This window comes from Lagenorhynchus albirostris, chromosome 1 (assembly GCF_949774975.1).
Source record: "Lagenorhynchus albirostris chromosome 1, mLagAlb1.1, whole genome shotgun sequence".
In the NCBI taxonomy this organism is placed as follows: domain Eukaryota; kingdom Metazoa; phylum Chordata; class Mammalia; order Artiodactyla; family Delphinidae; genus Lagenorhynchus; species Lagenorhynchus albirostris.
This window is the reverse complement of record NC_083095.1, coordinates 125866735-125877747: the sequence shown is the minus strand read 5'-3', so window position 1 is coordinate 125877747 and position 11013 is coordinate 125866735. Positions and strand designations below refer to the sequence as shown.

At 60.8% G+C, this 11013-nt stretch overlaps 1 protein-coding gene across 1 annotated transcript; it reads right to left on the bottom strand.

Annotated features, from left to right (window-relative positions):
* Nucleotides 1-1524: 1524 nt before the first annotated feature.
* Nucleotides 1525-9716, bottom strand: SKOR1 (SKI family transcriptional corepressor 1). Its single transcript, XM_060169756.1, has 9 exons — nucleotides 9610-9716; nucleotides 7192-9388; nucleotides 6031-6121; nucleotides 5052-5159; nucleotides 4466-4537; nucleotides 3023-3097; nucleotides 2703-2777; nucleotides 2126-2191; nucleotides 1525-1619 (listed from the first exon to the last, which is right to left on the bottom strand). The coding sequence occupies exons 1-9, from the start codon at nucleotides 9714-9716 to the stop codon at nucleotides 1525-1527; spliced, it is 2886 nt and encodes a 961-aa protein (XP_060025739.1).
* Nucleotides 9717-11013: the final 1297 nt, after the last annotated feature.

Genomic DNA, 11013 nt, shown 5'->3' with positions numbered 1-11013 from the left:
CTCCAAAAAGCGCGCTGCCGTTTCCATCATTTATCTGTAGCCCAAGAAGCGGGTGCCCTGTGGAAACTGAGGCCGAAGGGGGAGGCACGTGGCGAGGTAAGGCCTCGGCAACCGCGGCCGTCCCCCCCGGATTCCAGCGGCCGGCGTATCTCACCTTCCTCCTTGGGCTCCTCGACGTCCGCAAACCCGGTGGGACTAAAATGGACGGAACGTCAAAAACCGCCAGGGCTCCCTCCGTTCAGCTAGCGGCGAGGCAGTTGGGAGCGCATCTGCGCACAAGCTGCGAGTCCCCCGCGTCCTTTCCAGGCCTGCCGGGCCCAGGCCCACCACTCTTACCTCGCCCCCGCCCCGCCCCGCCCCGCCCCAGAGCTCCAGGGCCTGGCGGACAGTACCCACGCCTCCTGGCAGTTCTGGTTGAACCTGGGATTCCCGGCAGGGCCCGATTCGGTCTCTGAGCGCCCCGGAGGTGGCTTCTCCGGTAGGGCAGACGTGGAAATGGGCACGAGTAAACTCTCGGCCCCTGCGAGCGCGGGAGGGAAGAGTCAGAGACCTTGCAGTAGTTCTCATTCTCCGCCGAGGCCCAAGGGAGGGTCCTAAACGTGGAGCGGGGGTGGCCTGCGGGGCAAGCTGGGGGCGCCTAAAGGACTGGTGGAGAGGTCGGGATGTTTGCTGCTGCCCACCTGAGAAAATGCGAGTCTCAGCCCGGGCGCCCCAGAACCCGCGCTGTGGTCCCCACGCACCACCTGTTGCGCCCGTCTCCCCCGCCCCTCCCCCCGCTGCCCTCCCACCTCCACGGCCCCGGGAAGTAACAGATTTTTTTTTATTAAAAACAAAACAAAAGTCACGGATACAGGGTGGTCTCCCCAATCAGGCTCAAGGTGGTCTCCCTCTCGTGAGTCAGTTGCAGTTGTCGCCCTTTTTAAAGTGCTGTTACATCAAGAGGTTACAACAAAAAAATAGACAAAGCAAAACCCAAGAGTGAATGCAAAACGGGACCGGAAGTAGGTCCAGGAGAAGGAAGCAAATAACTTACAGCATAAATAAGTTAAAGTGAACCCAATACTGAACCGAGAGACTCACAGTACATTTATATCCATTGCACATAGCCACTTTGTCATTAGGAACAAGACTTTCAGAAGTGGACGGGACGGGGAGCGCGGGGCCAGCGAAGTTCCTACATTGTATTCACAATTGGGGTTCCGAGGCTGTACAGGGGGGAGAGGCCCCCTCCCCTTTCTTACCCCCTTCGGTCCGGTTAACCCCATGAGGTCCGATGCCCAGGAGTTCAACCGTGGGGCGAGGTGGTATTTACAGTTGGAAACGGAGACGGGGTCCTGGGCGGGGGCGCCCGGGAGGGGGCGGGCAAGGCCGAGGCGCCCGGGAGGAGAGCGGGCGGGCGGGAGGCTGTATTTACATCGGTCCAGTCCGAATGGCTTGTATCTCGCCTTAGGCCGCCGCGGCCGCGGGTATTTACAAGAAGAGAGCAGCATGGCTTGAGGGCGCGTGGGCGCGGCCGGGCCGGCCCTAGGGCAACAGCGGGGGCTTGAAGGAGCAGTTGCCAGTGCAGTGCCGGGGCGTCAGCATCTTGCAGGAGAAGTGGTGCAGGGCGTCGTGAGCTTCTGGAGAGACAGTCGATTGGGCAATGTTGGGCGCCTCGCCAGGCCTGCGCGGCCCACGGGCTCCCTCCCTCCCCTGTCCGCCCGGGTCTCACCCACCCTCTTCAGGCTCGGGGGTTCTCAAGCGAGAGCATCAGAAGGTGAGAGGGTAGTAGAGAGATCCTGGCTATCCAGAACCACTGCTCTAGTTCAGTTGGCCCATTTTACAGAAGAGGAAACTGAGGCAGAGTAAGAGGGAGGTCGATCGGCCCCAAACCAGATTTGGACCCGGTGGCAGATTTCCCAATGCTCAGAGCTCAAGGGGCTCTTTCTCCCTATCCCACCGTTCTAGCATCATTTCTCCATTAAAATCAATTTCCAGTTCCCTCTTCTCAGCTACTGATCTATGCAGACCTGGCCTTCCCCTCTCACTAGCACTGCCATTCATTCATGCATTCGTTCGTTCATTCATTCACTCATTCGCCTGCACAGCCAGCGCCTGGCACCCCTCCTTTCCCCGGCTTCCTCACCTTTTAATTTCTGCTGGATGGCATAGCGCGCCTTCCTCTCTTGGTCAAGTTCGTTACACAGAGTATCTGGAAGACACAGGAAGTAGCCGGTGACCAAATGAGACCACCTTAGGGCCCGCTGGGGTCACAGCCCGGGCCTCACCCTCTTCTCAGCGCTCAGCCCCTGGCAGAAACAAGTCCCGGAGACTTGAGGGAGGGGGCGTCAAAGCTCCAAACTGCAGCTTGGCAGAGGGAGGAAATGGCCTGGGATGGCGCTTAAAGGCAGACGGATCTAACCAAAATTAAAGCAAACTTAGGCATTACTTCCCAGGTAATTTTACGCCTCGATTTTTAATTTAGAAACCATGGAAATTGCCGCGATAAGAAGTTCAATCACTCCATGTAATGATGCCTGCAAGACGTTTGCTGGGCTCGCTTGCCATTCTGAGGCTAATCAGAGTATACAAAAGATATTAAATAAAAAAAAATTGTTAAATTACCTTCAATTTAAATCCAAATGACTGAGCCAACATTGCGGCTCCTGCCAGACGAGAGGCAGTTACAGCCCGTGCACGCGCTCACCTGACTCCCGTCTTACCTCTGACAATTTGCAGCTGTTGCACCATTTCTTCTCGATAAGCCAACTCCCTCTTCATTTGATCCTGAAAATTATCTGTGCAAATTGATTAAGTGAGAGCTGTTACGCACAGCCCCCTCCCTCGGCCGACTTTCTCCACTCCCCAGCCGCACCCCACCCCACCCCCGTCTTTGGCCTAGTGGGAAACCCCAGAAAAGGAGGGTTCTGTGGCTCCGGCCTCGTGCGGAGCGGCAGCTACTTGCACTGGGGTCCCGGGCTCAGCCCGGAGCTTGCGGGAAGAGGGCTCTGGTGATGAGGTGGGGTGGGTCTGGATGGGGTACCTTTGAGACTCTGAAATTCTCGCTCCAGCTTCTTGCGGAGCTCCATTTGCTCCAGGAGCAGTTTTTGCAATTCGTCTGTGAAGGGGCAAGAGTGGGAGGTAAAGGAAGAGGATGGTGGGACTCAGGAGGCCCATAAGGTACCCAGGTCCTCCCCTGGCCGGTTCCCCTGAGATGGGAGTAGGGGAGGGTGCGACCGGATGGTAGAGGCCCTCAACACTCAGTTTTTCCATCTGCACCCAAAGGATTTGGGCAAGAAATGGGGTTAGGGGATTAGGTTGCCCAGGAGAATCAAATTCAGGATAGCAGAATGCATGTTGGACTTCTAGGCCCTGGCCCCCGGCGCCAACCAGCATGGTTTCTGCTTTAAGTTGTCCCTAACTCCCTACGCGTAGAGGTTGGCCTAGGAAGATGCGGTTTACCCCTTCAATTGACAGACTTAATCCCTCCCTTCAATGATACAGACCAGGGAGAATCTGGTCAAAGCCTTGGACCTCTGCCCTGGAAAAATACATATATTCACAACAGTCTGTCTACAATTTCAAGAGGTCCCAAGACCCCAAATTCATGCTAAGAACGCTCATAAGAAGCACCGAGGATTTTGAAGGTAATCACGTAGCCTGTAAAATCTGTCACTAGGAAGAGTGGAAGACCACCAGTGCTTCTCTCCCTCCCCACACCGATTTCCAAGCCCACCCCTGGGCTGGGTGGGGGCAATTGGGTGTGGAAAGCCCTGTTGGCGCCCTCAAAAGCAGCTCCAAAGGAGTGGCAGGGGGGCTGCCCTGACCACGGAGCTATTGCTATCTGGTCCTCCACGTGGGGAGGCTCTCTGAGAAATCCTCCCCTAGCAGGTGCTCAGAACACACAAACATGGGAGCCAGAGAAGCAAAGTGGGTTAGAAGCTCCTTTCTCTGTGCCTCAAGTCACACTCTTCCTTTTGCAGTGGAGCAGCAACCCCAGGACCCCATTCCACAAACAAGGTCCATCCTCACCTTATTTAGGGTGGGGTGGAGTTGGTTATGCATTAACTCCAGGGGGGAAAAAAAAACCCTCTGAGACATTCCTAAAGTAAATGCGTCCTCAAAATCTTGCTATTCAGATGAGGCTGAGAGACCCAGATTGCCCTGATTGTCCACATGCATCAAGTTCTAAGGATCATTACTCATTTTTCTTTCTCACTGGGCTATTCAGACAGGCCCGGCCTTGGGAACTCTGGGGTGGCTGCTTCCCTCCCCCTGCTCACTTCACTCTTCCACTTCCCACCCCCGACCCCGACCTCTGTGCCAGGATCATGTGTCCAGGGAATTATCCCTTTGGCTCAATGAAGACTGATTCCCCAAGAGACTTTTCTTCTCACACTCACTCCTACACGAATAACACCCCTTTACAAGAAGGGCCCATCGCCCCCAAGCACAGTGTACCCCCATTTCACAGATTTAACCTCACCTCTGGCCAGGTTCTCGATATCCTTCTCCACTAGTTGAGTTCCCGTGACATCTAGGGTGAGCCCATCTTCACCTGGGATAGAAGGGCAAGTGAGAGGGGTTTTGTCCTGGGAGAGGCCTTGGGAGGGGAGGGGTGAGCTTCCTGGGAACTGTGCTAAGTTGGAAACCTATTTCAGACGCTCTGCCTTTAGAGGAGACAGTTACAGGCATCCAGTACTACCCACCTTTCAAGTCATTATTTTAGGGGTACAGCCTTTATTTTAGAGAGTGACCCGCTGGAAGAGAGTGGACCCAGGGAAAACAGGCTATCTTAGGGCAGGAAGTGCCCTTTGACCTGTTTGATGTGGGTGATGGTGTTCCTCATATCCTAAGCCTCCTTCCCTCACGGAAGAGCCTCAAACCCAGCAAGGAGGTAAGCAACTCAGAAAGCCTGGCCTGAACCTTGCCCACACTATTTAAATATTTATGTGCCAGCCGCGAGAGAGGAACGGCAGCCCCTTAGGCTTGCCGCTGGAGCAGGTGGAAACCTGGGCGACCTGGGGCCCAGCTCCCGGGTGGGGCTGGAGTGCGAAGGTCCTAGGGCTCACCTCTGTCTGTATTTGCGGGACTCGGCTGGGAGATACTCCTTTGGTCTGGATAGGATTTCCTTGTTTCCAAATCGTCGGCAGTCGAGTGATTGTCTTCCTTATCTGGCTCTTAAAGGCAAATAAACCGAGTTTCAAGGAGAAGCAAAGAAACCGTGACCCCGATACGGCCAGAGCTGCCGCGGTCGGGGCGCCCGAGCCCTAATTAAAAGCGTCGTGGCCGCCGCTGGTTCCCGGCTGTGCGCCTGGGCTCGCACCCTCAGGCTTTGGGCCGGCCACCCCCTCCCCCGCGCGCGATCTGCTCATCTCCGGCTCCACGCCCCCTTCCCAGCCCCTTGGAAAAGAGCAAAACGAGCAGCCGAGCCCACCAGGGACAAGCGACCTACATCGCGTGCAGATACTGGGGCACCGCGAGCGCGCGTGGCCGCCGGGTCTACCTGCACCGAGAACGCGGCCCAGGCGGCGACCCTCGGGGTGGCGGCTGCGGGGGGAGACATCTTCCCCGGCCTGGCCTGCCCGGATTTCCGAGGCCCTCAGTCCATTCTCTGAGAGCCACTGGGTCCCGCGCGCACGTGCCCCCGCGTTGGGCTGCAGCTACCACGGCACTTCAGGAGTCCCCAAGGGGGTGGCCATGCGTCCCCACCCGTTCCCGATCCGTCCTGACCACAGGGAACACTTGCTGAATAAAGGAGAGGTTCTGAAAAGGACGCCAGGCGTGGTTTGTAAAAGGTTTAACCCAGTGCCTGAGGTGTACGTGAGCGGTATCTATGCGGTGGAGAGGGCGGATGTAAGTCGTTGGGAGTCCTCGCTTAGCTTCCTTTTTCTTTCACTGTTTTTCTTTCCCTCTCCCTCTTTCTCTCATTTTCTCTGCCTCTTTCCTCCTCTCGTCTTCCCTCGCAGGCCTCCTCTGGCCCCGGCCCTCTGCGCGCGGTCCCCCCATCACACTGGCCGGGGACCTCGGCAGGGGGGCTGGGGGCGTTACCGTGGGCCTCGGGGGTGCAGAGGTAGGAGGCCGCGGGCCCCAGCGCCGCCGCCGCGCTCTTCACGTGCTCCTCCAGCTCGGGCGCGTACACCTGCGGCGGCCGAGAAATGACAGGCGGTTAGGGGGGCGTTTGGCGGCGGCTCGCAGCAGCCCAGCCCTGCGCCGCGGCCAGGAGAGAACATGAGGGGGTGACGGAGGTGCGCTCGCCCGCTGGACCCGAGCGCCCCGGGCGGCCGTGACGCACGCGCCGCAGCCTTGCGCCCTCGGAGGCCGCATCACCGTTGTGGATTCCTGGTAATTATTAGAGCCCTCGAGAAAATTACCCGAAACACAAAGCGGCTCCCAAGCCAAGGGCAGCTGAAAGCCGCCCCCACCCTCTTCGCCCGTCTCAGCGTCTTCCCTCCCGCCCGCGCCCAGTCCCCGATATAAACGACGCCTTTCGCATCCGGCTAATGATTCGTGTTTTAATGGACCGAATGGAAATGTACAGGTGTGCGCACCCACTTTCAAGTGCACACCCCCCACCCGAACCCGCGGCCCTGGCAGCCAGAGAGCCCCTCTCCCATCCCCGCACACCTTCTCGACGACAGCTTCCTGCCAACGAACCCTGCGGTTCCTAGGGCAGGAATTCGAAGAGACTCGGAAAACTACGAGTTCGTGTGGAGGAAGATTCCGGGGACCCCGTACTGCGGCTTGGTGGAGAGGCATCCCTCTCCTCTGTTTACCGGCTCGTCTTCCCCGGGGCTCGCATCCCCATCCAGGAGGGCGTGCTACCGGCCCGGCATCTTGAGCGCTTTTCTCTCGATTTTGGTCCCTTTCCTCCAGACCCATTTTACTTCTACCTTTCTGTCTCTGTGTGACTGCCAGTCTCTGCCTGTCTCCTCCCCACTCCCATCAACAAAAACACAGCACACGCATTTTTCAGGCCTACCCGCCACCCCCACCCCCCGATCTTCCGAAACCCTCAGTCGGGGGTCCCAGGGAGCCCAGCTCCACAGAGCTCCCGAAGCTGGGCCTATCCAGAGCAGCCGGGGCCTACTGCTGGAACGCCCGCTCAGAACAAACTTCCCGTCCCCAACCCGGCCAGGGCCTGCCCCACATCCCAGGGCTGCCGAGGGGTAAGCAAAGACGCGCCCCCAGCGGGGCGGGCGCGGGGCTCACCTTGGCCGCCGCGGGCCCCCCGAGCGGTCCGCAAGACTCTCGCAGCTCATAGCCCCCACTTGGCGGGCTCCTCTCCGGTCTCCGCACCATGTCGTCGGCTGCCAGGTCCCCAAATGCAGACCGACTGGCTGGGGGTAGACCCGGGGGGCGCCGGGGACGAGGGCTGCCGCCGTCGGGAGAGTCTGTGGGGCCGTCGGCGCCCGATGAGGTGGTAGACAGGGGCCCTGCCTGCTGGTCGCCATCAGGGCCGTCTCCTGTGCTGGGCGCGCCGGGTGCACCGGGCTCGGCCTCGTCCGGGGCTCCCTCGTCGTCGGGGAAGCGGTTGGACTCCACGTCCACCTCGGGCTCGTCCGCAGTGTCCACGTCGGGGGAGGCGGAGTGGTAGCTGGAGCTGCCCTCGCTCAGAAAGTCCGGGCTCACGTAGCCGCCGCCGGACCCTGCGCCTGGCCCGGGCCCACGGGCTGGCCCGCCGCCGTACACGTCGCGGGCGCTACCGTAGAGCTTGGCGATGCTCTCCGCGTCTTTGACCACAGGCCGGAAGGCCGACACGTAGGAGCCTTTGCGTGCGGGCGGCGGGGGCAGCGGGGCCAGCGGGGGCGGCAGCGCCTCGTCGGCGCCCTCCTCGTCCAGAGGCCCGCGGGACAGCGCGCTGGGGCAGCGCTCCTCTGCGACCAGGCCACCCTCCTTGGTCGGCTCAGCACCGTCCAGGGGCTCGGGGCCGCCGCCACCGGCAGCAGCCGCAGCCGCCGCCGCTGCCGCCGCTACAGCCGCCGCCACGGCTTTGGCTTGGCTTTGCGCGGCTGGATAGGGTGGCACTGGGAGACTGCCTGCCGCCGGCCAGAACATGGGAAACGTCGGGTACACAGTAGCTGCGGCAGCCGCCGCAGCCACGGCCGCTGCGTCCTTGGCTGCTCCTGGGGGCTGGTGACCCCAGAACATGGCTCCGCCGCCCGGGCCAGCCCCCGCACCGGGGGGCAAGTGGCCGGTTCCTGGGCCGCCCGCGCCTGCGCCAGTGCCCGCGCCCCCGCCGCTCCCGGTGCCTGGGCCGCCCTTGGGTTCGCCCGCGCCTAGCACGGGGTCGTCCTTTTTGGGGCAGAGGCCGAAGGCCGTGGGAAAACCGTAGGGATGAGGGAAAAGCGGCGGGGGCAGCTTCTGCAAGAGGCCAAAGCCCTTGCTGGGCACTGGGATCACCGGGTAGCTGCGTACGCCGGCGCCGCCACCAGGTCCTCCAGGGCCCGGGGGGCCGCCAGCTCCCGCCGCCAGACCAAGTCCCCGCTGCGCGTGAGGAGGAGGCGGCCCGGGAGGCCCGGCGGCCTCCTCTTCGCCACAACGCAGGCTTTTGTGGGGCGGCGGGCCTGGGGCCATCTCCGCGCCGCACCCCGGGCCGCCCCCGCCGCCACCACCAGCACCACCCTTCCCCTGCCCACCCGACCCGCCATTAGCGCCGCCGCCTCCTTGCAGCGAGAAAGTCCGCTTGCGAGTGCCACCATTGAACATGGCCTTGACGTCCTCCCAAGCGTGGCTCAGTTCGTCTGTGGCCGACTTGTCACTGAGTTTGAGGTGTCGGCGCCACGAGTTAAAGTTGGCTGCGTCGGGCTGCGTGTACTTGGCGTCGGGTGTGCGGTGCGAGTGGAAGATGAACTTGTTAGGCGAGAAGTACATGCTGCAGTAACCGCACTTGATACACTTGGCACGCGAGCTGTTGTAACGCGCGGGGATGAAGCTGCCACGCGAGCCCCAGGCGCACTCGTGCACCACATCGAAGGCGAAGTTCTCGGGCAGCTTGGGTGGCTTGTGCTCGCCCAGGAACGACTTGCAAAGGCGTTCGGCCTCGCGCTTGGTGATCATGCCGCAGCGGCGCGACGAGATGGGCATGGCCCCGGCCCGACGCAGAATCTCCAGTTGCACCGGTGTGCACTGCACGCATGTGATGCCCAGGGCCACGCGGCGGTTGTGGATCTCATTGTAGCTGTAGTTCTTGAGGAGGGTGTTGGAGATCTGCGCCAGGCATAGGCGCTCCTGACTGTCGATGACCAGAGACACGATAGGCACCCCGTACAGCGACGTCTCGCCCACCTGGTTGGGTTTGAGAGCGCTGGAGCCCGAGTAGGGCTGCAGCTCCTGCTTGGAGTTGGGCGAGGAGTTGCCCTCGCGCCCCGGCCCCAGCTGAGTGGTGAGAGCCTCCATGCCGCCGCTCCTGCGAAACAGAGAAAGCAGAGAGCCGATGAGCCATTTTCAGCGCCAACGCCGCTTGGGCCCGCCCAGCAGGGCGCGCCGAGTCGGGCGCGCGGGGAAACTTGGCAATGGGGAGTCCAAGCTCATTCGCCCCCTGGACGGGCGCCTTTTGTTATTCAGACGCGTGCTGGCGCTGGAACAAAAGCCCCCGGGGTTTGGAGGAGGAGTATGGGTAATTGAGACCTCAGGAATGCCCCGGTAGCTAGGAACCTGATCTTCTTTTCGGACAGGGGAGGAAGTGGGGCCCAGAGACGGAGAGTGACTTGCCCAAGGCCACACAGCAAAGCCATTGCCGAACCCAGGCTTCCTGGCGCCCAGATCCGTGCGTCTTCGGCCACCCTCGCAGGCTGCCCTACCCGTCCGGGTCCTGAAGCCCTGACGTCGGGGACAGGCCGCCCCTCTGCTCAGTCGCGCATGCACGCGGGCGGGGGCAGCGCAGGGAGGAATAGGGAGGGGGGAGGGGCGGTCACTGCCCATCTCCAGACAGCAGGGGGCGGGGCGGGGCGGGTGGGGGGTTGGGAGGTGGCAAGGAGAAGGAGGAGGGCCTAGAGGCCGTGAGGGAGGCGGGGAGAGACAGAGGCGACCGCTGTTCGTGGTGCTGAACCCGACTCTTTCCAAAGCACGTCGTGAGTGCCCAGCCTCAGGGTTGCCCCCACTGCACCCAGCTCCGCGCCAAGCCGGCTCCCCGGGATAACAGCACTGCTTTCCACAAACACGAGCTTTTCCTCTCACGCCCGGAGCCTCGCGTTCGTTGAGCAGAAAGATTCCGGCTGGAAATATAAACCGTTTTCTTTCCAACCATCGGTGGGATCAGGGTCAAGCAATTCCTAACCACATTTTCTGCATTTTTAGCTGCGTTCCAGACCAAAGCTGGTTTCCCTCCGGGTCAGCATGTGGGACGGAGAGGTTCTCAAGGAAGTTCCTCAGAAGCCACTTCTCTTTTGCTTCTAGGCATCCACTCCCTAAGTTTTCCTCCTTCAGATATGCCTTTCCCACTCAGGCCAAATGCAGTCTCTCCAGGTTCTGAGCTTCCTCTTTTGGGGCGTCTTTTTTTTTCTTTTTTTGAGTATCCTTCGTGCCGGGCTGTCCTGACTCATATGGGCTGAGAAGGATCCTGGCTGGTCTCCGAAGCCACCACAAGGCTCCAGGTCAAAAATTACTGCTGGTCCCGAGCTTTGCTCTCTGGCCGAGGCAGGGAGGCAGCCGCGTCTGCGGACATCAGCAGCGGGAAGGACCCGGGGATTGATGCTTGGGGCCCCCTAGGTGGCTGAGCCCAGCCATGTATCCTCAGACACCGAAGGCTCCTGCGGCCCAGGCAGCCCAACCCCGAGGGCCCCTCCTCTAAACTCGGCAGAAAAGGCAAATCCATTTTCAAAGGGGGCAGCTCTAGCAGGACAGGGCATCCGAGCTCAAAAGCTTCATCAAGGAGACTGGGATCTTCTGTCAGTCTGTCTCCCTCCCTCCCTCTCTGTTTGTTTGTCTAGGTGCCCCGCATCTGTCGGTCTTATCTGTTCTGAGCTGTCTGTCTCTCCTCGCTAGCTCCTCTTTCTCCCATCTGTCTTCATACCTTCTTCAAGTATCAAGCTA

Bases quoted from the DNA above. Each gene is read 5' to 3' on its own strand.
- SKOR1 (XM_060169756.1), bottom strand. From the start codon at position 9,716: ATGGCTTTGCTGTGTGGCCTTGGGCAAGTCACTCTCCGTCTCTGGGCC. The intron at 5,160-6,030 runs GTAACGCCCCCA...TTTGCCTTTAAG, and splicing joins CTGCACCCCCGAGGCCCACG to AGCCAGATAAGGAAGACAAT. The intron at 1,620-2,125 runs GTGAGGAAGCCG...CTGTCTCTCCAG, and splicing joins CATCCAGCAGAAATTAAAAG to AAGCTCACGACGCCCTGCAC.